At 37.7% G+C, this 19,858-nt stretch overlaps 2 protein-coding genes across 2 annotated transcripts; one reads left to right on the forward strand and one right to left on the reverse strand.

The window, feature by feature from the left end:
* pde6b (phosphodiesterase 6B, cGMP-specific, rod, beta) lies at positions 1 to 9,050 on the reverse strand. The gene is made up of 23 exons (XM_054613088.1): positions 8,892 to 9,050; positions 8,366 to 8,677; positions 6,837 to 6,989; positions 5,655 to 5,744; positions 5,385 to 5,525; positions 5,208 to 5,282; positions 5,015 to 5,079; positions 4,707 to 4,773; positions 4,540 to 4,587; positions 4,274 to 4,423; positions 3,921 to 4,064; positions 3,582 to 3,647; positions 3,337 to 3,486; positions 3,147 to 3,254; positions 2,873 to 2,982; positions 2,152 to 2,239; positions 1,947 to 2,047; positions 1,718 to 1,825; positions 1,575 to 1,638; positions 1,410 to 1,484; positions 544 to 627; positions 185 to 332; positions 1 to 47 (listed from the first exon to the last, which is right to left on the reverse strand). The coding sequence occupies exons 1-23, from the start codon at positions 9,048 to 9,050 to the stop codon at positions 1 to 3; spliced, it is 2,553 nt and encodes an 850-aa protein (XP_054469063.1).
* A 6,338-nt stretch (positions 9,051 to 15,388) lies between these two features.
* rbp4l (retinol binding protein 4, like) lies at positions 15,389 to 16,721 on the forward strand. Its single transcript, XM_054612912.1, has 4 exons — positions 15,389 to 15,505; positions 15,600 to 15,736; positions 16,298 to 16,410; positions 16,498 to 16,721. The coding sequence occupies exons 1-4, from the start codon at positions 15,389 to 15,391 to the stop codon at positions 16,719 to 16,721; spliced, it is 591 nt and encodes a 196-aa protein (XP_054468887.1).
* The last annotated feature ends 3,137 nt before the right edge of the window (positions 16,722 to 19,858 follow it).

Below are 19,858 nucleotides of genomic sequence, written 5' to 3' on the forward strand. Positions count from 1 at the left end.
TTAGCACACCGAACAGGTCTTAGAGCCTCCACCACTGTTTGCAGGAACTGATTGACAAAGACATATTAAAGAAAGAGTCAATACAGGTGACACACAAATTACTAAAATTGGACAAACGTCATGGCAGCAGTTCTTATACATTTCACAGTTGTGTGATTATTCCAAAGTATTTCTGCACCTTTACTGGCAACAGTTGCCTCTTTAGCAGCCTTCTCATCCTCTATGACTTTGAGTTTAGCCTCGTACTCTTCTTTTTTAGCGTTCCACTCCTTCCTGTTATTGAGGATGCCATCCAGCATGGGCTGGATTTGTGGGTGGAAGCGCGAAAACTCCTGAGAAGAAAAGAGTAAAAAATGTAATTACATTAAAAATACGTTTGCAAAGATGAAAACAGAGCAGTTAATGTGTGTGTGTGGGGCCTTATTTTGGCAGACCTACAATAAGGTTTATGTACAAAATTACACAAAAAATAGAAAAGGAAACCTCCAAATATATACTAAATAAATGAGAAAAGAAACACGTAATCGCAATATTTAAAGTTACCTTATAGACAAATGTGCAGACAAAGTCAATGAAACCACACTGCATCTTTGGTAGTTCTGCTGACTTGGTCCTGTCCATCATGGGCTGGTGGGAGGGACAGAAAGTGCTTGAGTCACTAAAAAAATATCATATTAACATCCAGGAATTCAATTACAGTTGCTGGTTAAGTGACTGGGAATAGTTTGTATTTAATAAATCTGTTTGACATCAACCATTTTTTCCTGAGAAGCTTAAATATCTCTTAGTGAGTTAATGTTTTTAAAAGTCTTGTGTTACGGAGCTCAATGAGCTGAGTGCCTGAAATGCTATTTACTTAAATCAGTGCTCAATATACACTTGATATATGTGTAGCTATAGGTTGGTTAAACACATTACAACAAGCCAAATGGGTTTATCTGAATCGGAGTCCGCTGAATATATCAGCTAAGCAATAGGCCACTGGATAGTCTGAAGCTACCACTAACAGAACAACAAATAAAAATACAACAAAAAATAAAGCAACAAATTTCCAAAGTTCCATATATCTTATTTTTTTTAATTGATAAGTTAACCAACAGAAATGTAAGAAAATATGCCCCAAATGGTCTGGTTCCAGCTTCTCCAGTCAGAATTTGCTCTGTTTATATAATTTTCTGTTGAATGTTTTTGTGTTTTGGAAAGTTGGTAAGAGGAAAGTCAACATTGCGAATATTATTTTTGAATATTTTCTGACACCAAACAATAAATCAAGTAAAAAAACAGGCAAATTAAGAGATGATGAAAGTAATAATTCCACACCACAGATAGACTACATGTGTAGTTATTTACAGATACCAACATCTGTAAATAACTGCATATGTTCGAAAATAAACAGTTTGTTAACTCACAATTGGTTGCTGCTCCAGTACCGTCCTCTCCAGGTCACCCTGCTCCCAAAACTCTGCTGCTACAGACAGGGCAACCTGAAAAATACACACAGAGAAATACACAGTCAGTAGAAAAGCAGAGCACACACATTCAGTGAGACACTTATTTATACATTTGCTTCTCACCCTGCTCTGTACAGCCCAAGGCTTGGCGATGGCTGACAAGTCACATGCGGTCATCATCATAGCCCTGAAATAAATAAAAAAGATTTAGAAGATCAAAAAATGTAAAACAAACAAAGACCATTGTACATGCTCGTTGTACTCACATGACGATTTCTTTTCTGGTTGTTTCTAGAGACATGAAGTCAACCCACTTCTTTTCATCCTCGTATGTGTGTGAAAGATCTACGATCTTCTGGAACATGGTTCTTTTCCTATCAAGGTAAGAGGAGAGGAGCTATTTTACCATCATGGATTTTTACAGAGTAAAGATGAGAGAAAGTACCAAATGAGGGAATTAACATGTAGAGTGATTCAATGAGAGATTATTCTGACTTGAAATAAAGAGCCAGGTCAGTGGCGATGATGGCGATGTCAGTTAGATGAATCACATGGTCTATCTGTCGCCTGTGAAGGTTCTGGTAGATATTCATTGACTGCAGATGAGATTAGAGGAGAGAGATGGGCATCAGTCATAGTTAGTGACAAGGAAGAGATTTTAGTAACATACAACAAGTCTACTTCACCTCTCCTTTCTCACCTCGTCAGCCAACAGGAACTTCCCCATCTCTAGATGGTGTCGTTCCAAGATGGAGGAGCCATGCAGCTTGGCCAGAGGGTTGCCAGATCTGTTGGGGGAAAAAAATCCTTTGAATATTAACAGAATTAAACAGGGTTGTCATGTAACAGATTACCGATGGCCTTTAAATTGGGTAGGTATGATGCTGAAAAAATCTAAATCAGTGAGGTAACCTGTTCTTTTCAATCTGTATATGCATGATCTTTTAAAAAGCTAAGAGTGTTAGAATGTAAGAATGTATGGTTGGCCATAGTCTTATTAACCAGTGATTTACGCTGAGGACTTAGTTGTCCCGACTCCTTAAAGCTTTTATAGCAACTATGTTTGTGACTAGTAATGTTCTCACCTTTTATGCTGTGTTTTGGAATTTTATGTACAATTTAAATGTCAATTGATTAATTAAAAGAAATGTAATCAATACAAAGTGACACAATGTATTCCTCCTGTTTTTGGAAACATTGGAACACATGTTTCTTTCTTTTAATCACTGTGGACTTGTGAACTGCAATAATTATATCTCTGTTTGTGCCCTTTTATTGTATTATTTACTATTTTTATATGACATGTGTTTTAATTAAAGTTGAACTGATTTATTGTCCAGCTATGGATACAGTTTTGGATAGAGTATGTAGGATTATTTTTTTTTCTGCTAAGAAATTAAAAAGTTTCCAACAGCACTTACTTGACCTGGTACAAGTTGTTGGTCCCTCTGTGATCAAGATCATGGAGGAAGCCTGCAGTTATCATGGCCATTACCTCCAAGTCAGTGTAGTACCGCTTCAGCAGTCCCGTCTGAGCACACAGAGACACACACAAAGTGGTCATAACAAAGAAAATAAACAACATTTTGTGGATAGATTTTAAAGCTTAAGGCATTGATATGGAACATAAACTACCCATGGAAATTGAAAACGCATCTATTGTAAATAGAGTAGAAAATTATATTTAAAAATAACCGTTAAGAGTGTAAACATGGTCTGTCCCACGTTGAAGCCATGGCGCCAGTTGTGGTAGGTGATTTTTCTGTAGCCTTTACTGAGTGAGTAAATGAACCGAACCAGCACCTGAGAGGAGAGGACTGATTAATCACATCAGCTTGGTGTTTTATAATACATTATAATAATGTTGCATGAGTTTCTAGATCACCTCTTGAGGGACCTGGAACTTCTTGACCACCCCGACCTCGTAGTACATCTGGATCCCACACTTCACTAGTTCCATCTCTGTGCAGTTAAAATCCGAAAAGTGGAACTCGTAGATCTCAAACTTCTTAATAAGTTGAGGTAAGTCTTTTTTCTAAGAGGGGAATGAACAAAACAAAAGCAGAGTAAGATAAGACTTCCTGCATCCTAAATAGTAGGTGCCATTTAGTGGACAAATGTCAGTGTTACCAGGATATCTAGGAGCTCCTCCTCCTCACAATCTCTGGGTTCACGACCATAGACCTCTCTGGTGTTCTGGGAGAAATGACAAAAACACATTGTGGTTGTAAGTATGAATTTACTAAATAGCAAAAGCAGAGAGACAGTCGTACTGAAAAGAAAGGGTGTAACATTGATGCTGGACCGTTCCTATTGCCTTGTAGTGGGCCTAGGCTAGAACAAATTTCTTTCAAACAAGTGCTGTGATTAAAACTCATAGAATGCTATGTACTAGTGCACATTTTTTGATAAAAGCTGAAACTTTTTCAATGCTTCTAACAAGTTTACAGGTGGATAAAAAGTACTGACCAGGACATTCTGGATCTCATCATCCCGACATTTGATATGGTAGAGCACCATGTCCTGAGCAATTTCTTTCCGATTCTCCAGCTTGTTCATCTTGTCGTAAGTGTCCGTGTTCAAAACAGACCAGCCCAGGAACTGGGTCAAAGCCTGAGAAAGAGGTATCGCAACAGTCGGCTTTTAGTTTTCTTAACCACGTCATACCAAGATGAGCTGTCTCACAGTTTCTGATTTTAAAAAACTGAATCATTGAGTATTTTATCAATAGTGAGAGACTATATGATGCAGAAATATTCAATGCATACAACAATCTAATAAAAAAAGCATTTAATTAGGTGCAGAATTCAGCATTAATATACCTCCATGAGCTGCTCATCCTGATCATCAAAAGGCTTTCCGTCTTTTCTGTTGTAAAAAGTGGCCACGCCAACTATCTCTTCTTTTTTGTTGACGATCGGCAGCGAGAGAACATTTTTAATGGTCCAACCACTGCTGTCGAGGGGCTCAGTCTGAAACAAGCAACAGTGTGTGATACAACTTGAGCACCTCCGAGTTTCCCTGGACATTTTTTTTCAAGTCATCTCTTTAACCGTTCAGCTGAGCTTAACCCTCTTAATTCTCTTACCTGAAACTTGAACATTTCATCAGCAGCTGTATTCATAATGTTACAAATCTGAGGAGCAGAAATAAAACAGATTGAATGAGGTGGGAAATGTGCAAAAGTACATTAATTTGGTTTCTAAATGATTCAACATGTTGTAACATAAAGTAATGTAATAAAAATAAACTCACAAAACCGCTCTCAGCAACGTAAGTAGGCAGGCCACTACACAAGGCCCAGTGGTCCGGAGTTGGATTGCTGTGTGACAGACAAGCAAGTTGACAAGTTAGCAGGTATGAGCACAGATTGTGTCCAAACTAATCTGTAATGTTTTTAACACCTAAATATAATTTGACTTCAAGCCCTGTTCTCCAAAATGTTTATAGTTCTGTAGATGACTTTAAATAACTAAGGCTGATTTGTTGGTATTTTGTTGTCATATGAATCCATGAACACATTTTGAATCAATATTCAGGCTAAAGCAAAAACATTTTCTTACGGTATTACTTTGATGTCTTCTTTTCCGTGTAGTATGTAGTCAATTACTTTGTAGAAAATTACCTCCTGGAGGAAAAATTGAACACAGATTAGGTTTAAAACAGCTACAACAAGAAAAAGACAAAGTGCGACATATGTATTGCCAAGAAGAGTGTTGATAATAATGATAGATAAAATATATAAATAGAATGTACCCTGCCATCAGGAGTGACAGGGCCAGAGTAAGGTGCCTGCTCTCCCATCAACACTGGCCAAATATCGAAGAACTCCTAGAGGGAAGATGAACACAAGAAATGTAGTCAACACTTCATGGTAAAACATGAACTCAAAACATTGGATATAAGAGGCAAAGACGGAGAAAGACACCGTACCTTCTCCTTTGTCATGTCTAGTAAACCGACAGAGTAGCGGTCACAGTTGAGGTAGGCTCGGACTGTGTACAAGGCTTTGTGAAACTGTCGCTCAATGTCTGTCAGCTCTTCAAATACCTTGTTGGCCGACCACAGCAGCAGCTAGAGAAACATTGCACACAAACAGTAGTCAGTTCATGCAGTGCACATGCAGAAATTCCGTATTTGAGTAGAAGAAAAAAGCCAAACTTCTGATTTCTATTAAAATATGTGCAGGTTAACACCCTTCACCTGTCCTTTACGGGTCTCACAGCTATGGAGGTAACTCAGGTGGTAGATCTTCAAGTTCAACGTGGCAATTTTCAGATACTTTAAAAAAAGCTAAACAGACAAACAAGAGGAAGGAAAGCATGATATTATACGATGTCTGATTAGATAACATAAAAGGATACATTCTGACTCAATACAAGATGTGCTGATGTTTAAAGATTACACATTTAAGTAGATGATAAGGTGTGCTTTTTAAAAAACAGGAGCCCAAAAATGTCCCTTCAGCTTGGATCTATCAAGGTTTATGCTAGTAAATAATGTGCAAGTAAAAATAATCTCTGTTGATTTGTGCTTTGATACATAGCAAACTAATTGACTGTCTTTATATAGTAACATATGTAAAGTATTAACATCACAGTGTGCAAAACAGCTGCATGACTCAAAGCTTGCATCAGAATTATAAATGACACATGACATGTGTTGTTATTTACAGTCATCCTTCAAAAGATCCACTCTTCCTTTTTTCCTTTTTTTCCTCCTTTGGTTTCTTTATTCCTATTAGACTATTTCAAGGTAAGAATCTAAAATTAATAAAAATACAAAGTGCATTTTTCACATTTAATAAAAGGACTGGTAATGATGCTATTAAGGCAGATAACAACCCTGGCAAATAAAACTACACTGTAAAAATACATCATGTATACGCTATGGAAAAACTGAAGGGAATATCTTGATTTCTGCTGCTGTCATGAGATATTACATTGTGCTAAACTTTATTTTTATTTTACTTATGATTTCATACACTGATTTAATGTAACATGAAGTCATTAACCTTCTTTATAACAAAGTCTATAGCGGACTTGACCACCTTAAGCTTATTACAATTTTGAAGCTTAGTTTACTCCTAATTAGGATTAATGACCTAACATATACTGAACACTACCTGGTCCCACTCGTAAAGGCCTTAACGATCTACCAGTCAGCCTGGAGAGGATTCCCTCCCAACTGTAGAGATACACTGGTGGTCGTTGTCTTTAAGAGTTAGAATCACAGTTTGAGATACTCAGCACAAACAAATTCAACTCTGTTGAATAGTTTATGTTGAAGAAACTATGATTTGTTAAGGCCTCTGTACGTCACACTGCTCTGCTCTGGGTTTATGTGTGTTTTAGCTGTGTGGTGGCTCGTTTGGTTGGGACTCACATCTTCATCCTCAGCAGTGAAATGTGGTCCTGTGGTCTTGTTCAGAGCCATGATCACAGCCACCAAGTCTTTGCCGTTGAGGATGGGCGTAGCCAGGATGTTCCGGGTCTTATAGTCTGTGAGGTCGTCGACGAATGAGCTGAAATGCTGGTTCTAGAAGACAGAAAACAGGTTTTGAGTAAATGTTCAGTATACTTGCAGGGCTTTCATTTCTTGCTTTCATTAATATTACTGGGAACATCCCAAAAAATGCTTTGAAGGAGAAATTTGGTACAAAATTATTTTGATAGCACATAAAATATGCAGTTGATGTTCTCTAATTGATGTAAAAGTCGTATTTTAATTTAGTATATTGTAGTTTAGAGCCACGAGTAGATTCATTAGAGGTCAATTATGTTCTTACTATATCATCAGATAAATTGCATTAATTGCCTTTAAATTAGTAATTTCACCAAGTTGAATAAATGCTTTTTCTTTAACTACCATATGGTAGGTACTGTTGGTAGTGAATGGCCTTTTAAGTAATTTGGACCAAAACCAAGACCATAATTGTAAACCAAGCTGAGTGACAAATCACTTGACATTGATCTTTTAGTAAAAGTACCTAAAATCCCTATACAGAACTGAAAGATGTATTTTCTAAAACATGATTTGGAAAAGCAGAATGTCCCACATTCATAGGATCAACCAGCTGTTTCCCACTGCTTGATTATCAAGGTGCTTTCATTAACTAAACTACAAAGTGCTATAGCACTTAATTAAAATGGGCAAAATACACATTCATTATGTATTTTAGTCCGTATGGAGGCAGTGTAAAGTGAGCTTGTTTGGATCTGTTTTAGATTCTTGCTGACTAAATGCTAGAGGTGTCTAATCCACAGCCAGAGCAGGGGCTGATGGGATCTGGAAATAAATGGATTATGTCTGACAAGGGGATTTACACTCTCATAGATACGTGTCACTAACTCTTCCTTTACTTGTCTGCAACCATCATTGGTTAAATGTAATTCATGAAAACATACAGATTCAGTAAGGATATAAGTATTGACTATTGGCAACAAAAAAAAAACCCATCTGTTTAGTTTGATAATATAATAATAATACACCCAAACATTGTGTAATGTTTACTTCATAAACAGAGGAATGGTGCTGAAGCTACACAAACTATGATTGATCTTGGCTGTCCAGTTCAGGGCTTTTTACACCAGTGATTTATTAAATTAAAGCTGCATTCTATAATGGGCGGCTCGGCTGAGTCACATTTAATTAATTATTGAGTTAAATACTCACTCTGGCAAGCTGTGTTCAGAAGCAGACCTGCTTGCTATGAGATCAATTATTAATTGTTAAGATAAACATTTAATTACTAGTTAAAACTATGATATGTAGGATTAAAGAAAATTGAAGATTGTGGCGCCATCTGGTGGTGGTATCATGAATGACTCTGTGACAGACACGGTGCAGATATGCTAAACATCTGCACTCCATCCAGATTAAGATACATGCATTTCTTCCCACTCCCCACTCACCTCTGCAACATCTTTCACATTAACAGTCTTCTTGGTCAGGGCCACGTGGCCAATTATTCCCAAATCCAGCGGATAGACGATCTCAGAGTCCGGTGGCACAACACAGTCATCCAGTTCTGCCTCCGTGTTGACATTGAAGAGCCTTGTGGCGAGCTCTCCGATGCCGTTCCTCTGACGGTACATGAACAGGCTGCACCGGTCGGCGTGGATGAGCGCACTGATTCTCTTCAGGATCTTGAAGACCACCTTTTCCACGTTGATGTTCTCCTGCATGTCTTTGATCAGGCCATACATGATTTGGCTTTCTTCAAGCTTTAAACAGAGCGAGAAATGTACCAATTTTATTTAGAATTAGTTTTCAGTAGAGAGGATTAGGACCTTCATAATAAGTGCAGAAGTTTGCAGAGGTTATATTATATATGGATAGGTTTATGCGGGGTAACTCTGGTTTCTCAACAATGGCAATTTTTCGTCAATTGTCTCTACCTGCTATTTTTGCCCCTTAATAAACAATAATGAAATGTACCTGAGTGAGGTCCTTGAACTGGCTGAAGTCAATCTGTTTTTCTTGGAGTCCTGACGCCTTCGATATGGAGGCAGGACTCATCTTCTTGTCAAAGTACTGTTTAGCAAATGCAGGATTCCCCTTGAGGAACTTTTCCACGTCTTCCTTTTGCACACCCATGGTTCCTTCTTCCTCCTCTTCTCCAAAATGTTTTTCTGGTCTCCCTCTTCAGCTCAGTGATGGAGCTCCCACTCGGTCCAACGCTTCCCTGAATGAGCTACTTCCAACTTCTCTGAATAGAAATAAAAGAAAAAAAGGATAAGACAAAACAAAGCACATAGCTACCGGTTGATCCCCTTATGAAAAACAAATCTTACCCAGGTATTAAACACAAAGGGGGGAAACAGAAGTGGACACATTCAAATGCAGGGAAAAAATAATCCCCCCTGTTAGTGGGATGAGCGGACTGAGTGAGGGAGAGCCCTGAGGAGAAGGCAGAGGGCTGAATCCAAACAATCCGTCTGTCATCAGCAGACAGTGCTGAAGGTTAGCAGGGATCTGCCTCTGCTAAACTCGTCAGCTGATCATGTAGTAACAGATATGTGAGCCAAATTTTACAGCGCCCAGTGTGCTTCAGTGCATTTTGTACGTTTGTAACAGCACAGATTGATCAAATGAATCTGAAGTAAAATGTTCTACATGAAAAACACAGAGATTTCAAACAAAAGCCATAAAATGAACATAGTATCCCTCTTTTGTCTATTCTGCAGTCATTATTTTTTTAATTTAAGGGTTACATCCAATTAGCAATTATTTTACACGCATTTCAAATTGAATCAATTATATGTAGGTTTAAATGTATATAGCTTTCTTAATCTTAAATAAATGTGCACAAAGACTAACAAAGCTAACAATGAACTAATCAGCAAACATTTACCACAAAAATGAATGAAGTTGGAATTAAATTAAAAAACCTGGAAAGATCATTTTCTGTAATTCATAAAGAATGGGCATCCATTAAAGAGGCTTGGAATATGCATTGCTCTCTCTCTCACAGATTTAAAGTGTCACTTTGATAGTATGTGAGAAGACCTAATCACACATTATCTAGTGTTTTGAAGGGTGATGTGTATGTAGTTTGTGTTAAATGTCGTTTGTATGTGCCAGAATCCTTGTCTATGGTATCTTGGGTACAATCATTTCTATGTGACAAATTCAAAAAATAGTTGAACACGAAAAAAAATATTGTAGGCAGGCTTCTTGCACTCTTAAAGAGAGAGGGATCAAAATGTAGTATACCCTGTATTTCCCTTACATGTCCTATTTAATGAATGTTTGAAATATTGAAGTATGAGAAACACTTATACATTCATGAGTATTTTGAGTTTACCCTATATCTTTCATAATATTTTTTCAGTTTACGAGTGTTCTACTGCAGTATACTGTTTCCATCTGTCTCTCACACACATGCAGGTCTACCTGTACAAGCTCTTTAAGTCCTTATTAAACATGGCCTCCTCTGGTATAAGCCCTATTTAGTTAGGACACTAGCTGATTATCTCAGCAACCAAAACTCTCCATCTTTCTCCGTGTGAGTGTACCTGCAGGGACTTTCCCTCAGTTTCCACAGCCATGACTTTCATTATTCAAGAGACTGATGGTCAGTGATATCCTGAGAGGGCTGAGGGAGAAAAGCAGCTTGAAGTTCGACATTAATCTAATATTAGTGAGAGAAAAACAGTCAACAACACACAGAAAGAGAGACATTTTGAGAGACATTTTGTGCTCTGTAAGAGAGTTAATCCTTTCATTCAGAGCAGGGAGGACCACTCTATAATAAGGCTTCATAAACACCTTAAACAAAAGGTCAAATAGATAATCTGCTTCCACTATAATAGATCTGGCCTACCACACGTCCACAACGTGTGTGCGTGTACGACATAGATGAGTGAGTGAGTAAGGGCATAGTGATTTAGGTTGGTCACTTTGGTAACAGTGTGTATTTCATGTGTAGCCTATCTGTTGTCTTTGCCTATCTATGTGAATGCTGTTCTGTGCAGGAACAAGTTTTCTCTACTTGATTGGGGTTCAGAAATAAGTCAGGTATAGAAACTAAGAAAAAATAAAAGAAAGCTCAATTTTATCGAGTTTTGCAATTGTTATTGTAATGCATCTTAATGGGGAGGCCTAAATATGTAACAGTAACAGTGCCTGAACTGTTATCTACTTTGGAGCCTTTAGACAGGTCGCAGGTCACTACATTACTGCTGTGACGACGTTCAGTTCTCCGTTTGTGTGTTAGTTTGGGTTGCCATGTTTGCCATGAAGAAGTCTATCAAGTCGTCCTGCTGCTTTCATGTTTGGCAATCCTGTTTGAAAAGGTGCTCAAGGTCCTGAGAGTCTGTTCTTAAATCTTGAGCAGTTTCCACCAAAAGAAAGCACCTTCTCTGTCAAGCTAGCAAATACCATTAGCAGTTAAGATAGCCATTTTTTTTCTCTTCCTGGAGAACCACACCCAATTTACCTGTGATTCATTTTACCAGAGTTCTGCTTTATAACAATATATTGTGTTTTTCTTTAAAAGGTTGACTTTCAAATGTCTTCTGTAAAATATTATCTAAGTTATTTATTGTGAGTTAGTTGCCCAATAACTAATTTCTGCCAAATGAAGAAAAGCCAATCAAAAACAGCTGACACAACGGCTGTGTGCATGCGTGCTGTTGTTGAAAAATGAATCCAGAATTATCTTTTTACCTTAGTACATACTGTGGCTGCCCTTACTATGTGTGCATGTATATGCATTGAATTAGGACATACTACTTAACATTGCATCTTGAATCTTTACCCTCTGGTTCATATATCCACTGTGCACAGGATTGTGGGAAATACTATGTATTGGGACATACTAAAAGTTGTTCTGGTAAACTAATAAGTATGGTAGTATGGGTATTGGAACGCACAATTGATGTGAGCGCAAGGCTCTGATGCCAAAAAACACAATTTAAAAAGCATTCTAACAAGCCACTGACCTTAAATTGTAGAATAATGATGATGGCAGCAGCAACCCTGGCATTTTTACGTGAAAAATTAATCCAGAATTATATTAAATTATTAATCTTTTGTCAGTTTATATGGATTCAGTGTTGTACATCAATACTATTCTACGACTACACCCCACAAAAATACATCCTTGTTGCAATGCTGACACTCACCACAAGATGGCAGCAGACCCATATTATGGCACTAGTACTCTTCAAGCACTCACACACTCCTTGTCCTGCCAAAGGGAATACATGATAAACAATAGATCAATTCATATGTTTTGACTGACATTCCCCATATTTCTCTTGTAGTTTACCATTTTATGCCTTTAATATAGCTTACAGTAAATGGAAAGGAATGGCAATTCAACAGAGGACAGGAGGACAGAGGCCTTGTGGTTCATGGTCAGCGTCTTAACCCCCAAAAGACTGCCAGGGCACCTTTCCAAAGAAACAATGTTTGACATGACAGTCAAACAAGATATCATACAATGTTATGGATATTTTCAACGATTCAAAACAGAAGGAATGTCCTTGTTGCTGGTTGTTGCAAAAAAATGGAAATACAATTTTTTTTTGTCAGATCTTTCTAAACCTAAAAACTATCAACGCTATTTTTTCCAACAACCACAACCCCAAATACCATACAGTGTCTCCATGTTTTGTGAATGGGATATACAGTACGAGTTTACGGTTTTAGCCAGTGTGTGTCTGCACAGTCCCTAAACATGAACTTAATTGTTAATTAATTGAATGTACTTAAATATATATAAATACAGTAGTCACGATGGCCAGCAGAGGGTGTGATCATTGCGTTAGCCTTGTCACGGGTTATCAGCCAAACCCAGACGTTGATAATGACCTGAAGCTTGGAGCATGCTCTGTTGAATAAGCCACGGTTTGGCTTATCGGTGACCTCAGATAATAAGTTCATTTTATAAATGGTTTCACAGGATCAACAGATGTACTCATTGTCAATCATGTATTTATTTACAACTTCAAGAATGGAGGTATCCACAGAGTCTATTGAGTCTATTTCAGGTCATACAAGTAGGATTAAAGTACCGAGCAACAGTCGGAGGAAAAAATAGATTGTCTGCCTTGATTGGCTTGTCTGTCTGTATCCTCGCCAGAGGAGACTGTTTACTATCAGTGTGATGTGATTCTGTAGTTATTACCTTATTCTTTTATTTTGTGTATAAAAGCAACAGATTAAATACATTTAATTAAGTAGAGAGTAATAGAAGAACAAAGCTAAACATTTGTGTTAGGTTATTTCATGATATACAGTGTTATGCCAGCAGTAATCTCATGTGAATGGGGTTAATCCGGGAAATGAGAGTTCATAAATTCACAGCTCAGAGTGTGAGAGAGCATGTGTTTTTGTGTGTGAGTGTGTTTGGAAGTGCAAAACCGCATGCATTCAAAATTAGTCATATTGATTTTTCACTTCACCTTTTGTCATTAAATGTAATACTTGTTGCCAGTGTGATCTTTTCTGTGGTAAATTACTTCCCAAACATGGTGTATATAAGCCCTTATCTAACTGTGTTATGAGTGTTGGTATTATTAAGCGGATCATCCCATTATTTGGAAAGTTTGGACAGGCTTACAGGCTACTTCTTCAAGGATTATACACTGATTACTCAACCACAAGAAGAGAAAATAATCAGGTAGTCCACGTTTCTCTCTCAAGTGGTGTGAGATAATGTTCTCAGCCTTAAACTGTGCTGTTTACCAGATACCTAAACCCTATGTAGCATAGCTTTGTCAGTATGTGTATATGTAAGAATGCAATATATCTGCTTTTAAATTATTAATGATAATATTTATATATTACATTTAAATAAGGAACCTTGGGAAGGTTTTAACCAGTCATCTAGGTGTTTTGTTTATTTAACTCCCTTCTAGAAAATGTGGTTTTTTTGGCACTTTGAGTAAAGTAAGTAGTCCTGTTATGGTTTAAATGTTTGTATGTAGTGAACTTATAACTCTAAGCAAGATTGCTTCTTTAAAATGTAAGAAAAAAAGTAAAACTTTAAGGTTTAGCCAAATTAACTTAAAATCTAGTGCAATATTTACATTCTTCAGCCTGACTTCTGACTATGTTTGTCCAAAGAGGACTCCTCAGTCCTTGTATTGGTGGACTCGCCAACGTATCTGAAGAGTTACGAAATTAATATCTCAGTCATTGTACGTATGGTTTAACCTCATCAAAAGTGAGTGGAAAAATAGTTTTGTGTGAATTTAAAGCTCCTTAAGAGGAAATTGAATGGGAATATTTGGGTCTCTCAGGCTACAGTTTAAGGTCATTATTGACTTAATAGCCAAGAAATGTAAAAATAATAGACATTTACTTCAACTATTTGTTGTTGTCTGCAAAAATGACACCACTATAACCTGCAAAATCAAACAATGTTGGTATTGTGGAGTCTAACCATTTTAGTTAGCACAAAACTTGCAAAAAAGATATTTGCATTCAGAAAATACATTTATATTGTATGAACCATGTGAATATGTTTTTTATTAGCCAGGTATCAGAGAACTACTCTTAAATAAGTTTCTGTTGCGATTTAGTAGGAATTAAAGGTAAAAAAATCCATTTTGTGTAGCAGCAATTTATTTCAACTATTGACTCTTAAAATGTTAGCTAGTTGAGAAAAATCCCAAACACTTGTTTTATTACCTGTGCTGTGCCATGTGATTATTCAAATTCTGTTTATGTGTACGTTCTCCTGCACCTGCTCAGATATGTGCCTGATTATTTTGCCTCGGTTACATAAAGGTCTCATTGTTTTTATAGTAAGTCTTGGGCAGGTTTAAGCATAGAAGCCAGATTACGGTAAGTATTTTCACCCCAATGGGATTACCTCTAGATTTAAGCACCTTATTTAGTTCCAAGCAATGAAAATCAGCCATAAGCTTGTCTGTGGAGTGTGTATATAAAGACTGCCTAACACACACCAGACCAACAAGACCCAATCTGCTGGATAACCACAAACAGTAGATTTTTAATTGGTGTTGCTTCTTTGACTCAAAAAGGTAAGACAATGCCATTTTATTCATTTTACCTTCTACCAATTTTTTTCAAATTGTATTTAAAGTGATCAGAAAACGTTATCTATGATTGTGTTTTCTGAAAGTGTACTGTGCACTTAATGTAAACTTTTTGTTCTATCAGCTGTGACTATTGACGCTTGAGACTTAAAAATCACCTTTGAATGTGTTACATTTGAAGTTTTTTGCCAGAATACGTTTTATTTTTCCAGCATAATGTTACTATTTTCTCCATTCTATCTCAAATGGGACACTATATTATTGGTGCATTATTGTAAATTAGTATACAAAAGATCAGGGATGTTGGATTATTTTGTCCTGAAACCCCATTTTGTATCATTAATGATATTTCAGCAACTTTATGAGAATAATCCCCGTCTGTCTCTGGTCCTTACACACTAATGTGTATTTGCTTTTAGAATGGGATCCTGTAAACTGGCCGTGCTGCTGGTCCTCCTATCCTGCGTAGAGCAGTGCCTGTCTGCCTCCTGTGTCGTTGATAGCTTCACAACCAAAGGGGACTTTGACCCCAAGAGGGTGAGTCAATTGAAACACATCAACAGCGTGCATGTTGAAAAAAAAAGCAAGTGAAATCCTTTCTGACCGTCCTCCTCCTTCTTTTTCATCGCAGTATGCAGGGAAGTGGTACGCACTGCAGAAGAAAGATCCAGAGGGCCTGTTCCTGCAGGACAACATCTCAGCTGAGTACACCATCGATGATGACGGCTCCATGATCGCCTCCTCCAAGGGACGTGTCACCCTGTTTGGGTGAGTCAGAGGGCCAGCGAGTGACTTGAATGAGAGACTTTTCACCCGACCTTATTTCTCTCATAATCTGCAGATAAGATTACATAATTCAAAAGAAAAAACATCTGACCTCAGGTATCTTTAAACCCTTTCTGATCAGGGCCAATTGATCACAAAGACCTTCTTGATTCTGTTTTCAGGGTCAGCAGTTAGGAACAGGTGTGATTTTCTGAAAGCACATTCTGTACAGCATTAGCTACAAACTGGGTTTTCCCTGGATTATGGAGGATTAGGAAGAAGTGAAGGTTAAATAGGTTAATTTTTTCGCAAATAAAAATCTGCCTATTTAAGCAATTATGGCAGAGCATACTTAAAGAAATCAAGGCTTTATTTTGAGAAATTCTAAAGTATACTGTATGCATGTGCATATAATACAGTATGTAGAATTTCTGAGGTTTACGCCGCTAAAATGTCCTGTAACTGCAAGAAAAGGACAAATATATAAGCCAAAGACTTGATTTGTTGTAGGCCAACATTGTTCACTTTTATACTGACATTTGTGTTTCTATCTTCGTGTTGCAGCTTCTGGGTTGTGTGTGCTGACATGGCCGCCCAGTACTCTGTCCCCGACCCCACCTCCCCCGGCAAGATGTTCATGAACTACCAGGGACTGGCCAGCTACCTGTCCAGTGGAGGTCAGCTGTGCACATATACGCACCCTCACACCCCTCTCATACCCCCTCACTCCTCTTCACACTCGCTAACCTGTTATTTCTAACCAGGTGACAACTACTGGGTGATCGACACAGACTACGACAACTACGCCATCACCTACGCTTGCCGCACCCTGAAGGAGGATGGAAGCTGCGAGGACGGCTACTCCCTGGTCTTTTCCAGGAACCCCCGCGGCCTGCCTCCAGCCATCCAGCGCATCGTGCGTCAGAAACAGGAGGACATCTGCATGGTTGGAGAGTTTCAGCCTGTGCTGCAGTCTGGAGCCTGCTAAAGAGAAAGAGAGAGCAGAGCAGAAGAGTGTGAAGCCAGCTAATTGCAGTCCAGAAGGCTTGAAAGCAAGAAGAGGGAGAATGAAGGAGTGTATGTGTCAGAAGGCCTGTATGTGAGAGTGATAATGTGAGTAGACAGATACAGAAAAATAATAAAAGATTGAGAGGAGGAAAAACATGAGAGTATAATTAAGCAAAGACAGTGGAAAAACTTGCATGTGTTCAACCAGGATTCCAAGAGTAACATCTGCTTTTTAAATCCATTTCCTCCTCTGTCACTCTGTGTTCATCCATTGTTTGTCCAAGGAAAATGTGACTGCTGCTTTGAAAGACAAAATAAAAATATTTTTCTAAACAATATCACTGGAATTTTGTCCTTTTTGTGCTGTAAATAAGTTCACTTTTCCAAACATGTTTATTTGACTGTGTATAAATCCCTTAAGGTTAAAGAATAAAGCATTACTGTTGGAAGCAAAGAGACAGAGAAACAATTGTCAGCTGTTCAGGCTGGAAAACATATTGCACTTGTAAGTGGCTGTGATCCCTCCTGAGCTCAAGAGAATGCAGCCGAACCCAACACAATACGCACTGAGCAGTAATAAGCTTACTGGTGGTCTGATGTTCAGGGACCTTAGTCCTCTTACATACTAACTCACCTGTTTGGCTACTTAGCAAAATCCAGGGGTCAACGATTATATCAGGAGCTTACATAACTTAAGTTAAATAATAGTTAAAATAGTTTTTTCTGTCTGTAAATATAATATTTCAGTTATTGTTGATTTTCTACTGTTTTTTATTGCTTATTTATAATACTTGGTTTTTTTTATTTTCATTTTTTACTTTTATCTTGTCTTTCTTCTACTATGTCTCTTGTGTGCACTTTACTCTACGCTGCTGTAAGCCTGCAAATTTCCCCGCTGCGGGACTAATAAAGGATTATCTTATCTTATCTTATCTTAACTAAATAGGTATAATGTTGTCAACTATAGGGAAATGAAGGGAGAAGCAAGATGGCCGACAGTGAAAGACCGAGAGGGGCAGAGAGACAGATGGAGACTGTTTGTTTCTATAACTGGTTTGTAATCCTGTTGATGTTATGCAACAAGCTGGAAAGCAATCTGCTGAAGCCAATAATAGTTCAGTATTACAGTAAACCAATATAATACACCATATGTCCTGTCTCACTTTGTCCAAGACAGTAAGTGAAAACAGTGTAGCCCATCTGGACACAGAACTCTAAAGCCAAAGAGGACACAATGACAACCTTTTTCTTACTATGTACATGACTGTGACATGAAGTAATATTTCATTGGACATGTATCATTGAACTTTGTTCTGACTTAAATTTACTTATTTCATAAAATTCCTTCCAAAAATGAACTGGAAACATTTTGAAATACTTCGCTTTTTGCAGCATTTATTGTTGAGATGTAAATTCACAGAGAGGATTAAAGGCTGTCAACCCCATGTAGATGGCATTGTAGAACAATGTCAACTTTTTTAACCTCACTTTGTATTCCATATATAAAATAAAAGCATGCTAGCTTGATTGAATTGTCAATTTGTCAAGTTTTTTTTGCAAATTAATTTTACAATGTATCTAAAAAGTAGAATAATTCACTGGGTTTGCTCAGTTATATTTGTAGAGGCATCTCAGTTGTAAAATGTCAATGCATGACAGGGGATCGTGTATAATCTCTGTGAGTGTTGACACTGGTTGGCGGTACAGGACAGCTGCTGTAGAGTCAGTGTGCCTGTAAACTAGCTTAGCTATGATGGGATCTACTGTTGCGCCTTACTGGAAATAAGACGATTTAATAGGCAATGTTTTATACACAAACAATAAAGGAAACTAACACTAGGTAGACTTCGCTTTAGATGGAGGACAATACATAGAAAAGATGTGGTCTAACCTTTACTGCAGACTGAAACTTGCTGCTATGCCCACTCTTCTTTCATATTAGAATACAAGCTTGAGGTAAGAATATAAGTGGATTCCTTTGAGTGAGTCAGATAAGGGTCCGACTCAGATACCCAATGTCTGGAGGATGAATGAGTCAGGGGTAATGGTCATTCAATGTTCTTCTCTGCAGCAAAGTTAGACTAAAATCTACTCATTCTACTGTTTTTCAGTATCTTTTGTATATCACTCGAGTGACTTTCAAGTGTATTTATTGTCCATGCAGACTGTATCATGTTGCTGCGTTCAACTAGATAAAAATTACTTTTCGTTTAAACCCTCTACCTTATATAAAACTGCACATTGTGAATGTATGCAATGGCTGCCTTAACTGAATAAATTGTGTATTAATTGCTACTTTTAGGTCTGACCACTAGAAGGCAGTCAAGCTACATTAAACACTGAACAATGAGCTTGAAAACCCATTGTTAATAATTTAAGTCCACTTAAAGTTATCACAATAGTAAATGAGCATTATATATTTTTTGTCATAGTTTCTTCTTATAGTTGGTCATTTTCCCCTTTGATCAATTAACATTGTTAAACTTTCTTATTTGATGAACTTGCTTTAATTCAGTGACAGCTGATCAGCTTAGTAGCAATAAACAATGAGGTCCTATTGATTTTTTTATACTCAGTAAAAGTTTCTATTTTACATTATTCATTTTGTGGTGTTTTTGACAGTGCAGGGCCTCATGCTGGAGCTATGCCTCAGACTAAACAGGTGAATGGACGAGGGGGGGTTAAGGCACTTAAAGATGATTGGTGCTATTGTGTTTGTGATTGTGGGCTCAGGGTGGGGACGAGATCTGATCTGACTGTGGGGAATTTAGTGGTAGCTTTAAAATGTCAGCCTGTTCTTGTTCACATGACCAATAATGGAACAATACCAGAAAGCATGAATTAATATATGACTACAGTTTGATTTGAAACTTAGTGTTGTGTAAAGATCTTTTACTGTAAATGGTGACTGAATGCAGCATCTGAACTCGGGGGTGTGTTTGTTTCTGAAACTTAACCAGACCGCTTAATCCAATGATCTGTCTGTCTCCTACTTACCATGCCGTCATTATCTCTGCTTGTGTACTCTACCTGCCGCAGTTAAGAAGATACAAGAAAACATGAACAAGCTTCTGCTTGTGGATCAGGCTCTGTGAATCTGCTGCAGGGAAAGCACTG

This window comes from Anoplopoma fimbria, chromosome 14, assembly GCF_027596085.1.
Source record: "Anoplopoma fimbria isolate UVic2021 breed Golden Eagle Sablefish chromosome 14, Afim_UVic_2022, whole genome shotgun sequence".
In the NCBI taxonomy this organism is placed as follows: domain Eukaryota; kingdom Metazoa; phylum Chordata; class Actinopteri; order Perciformes; family Anoplopomatidae; genus Anoplopoma; species Anoplopoma fimbria.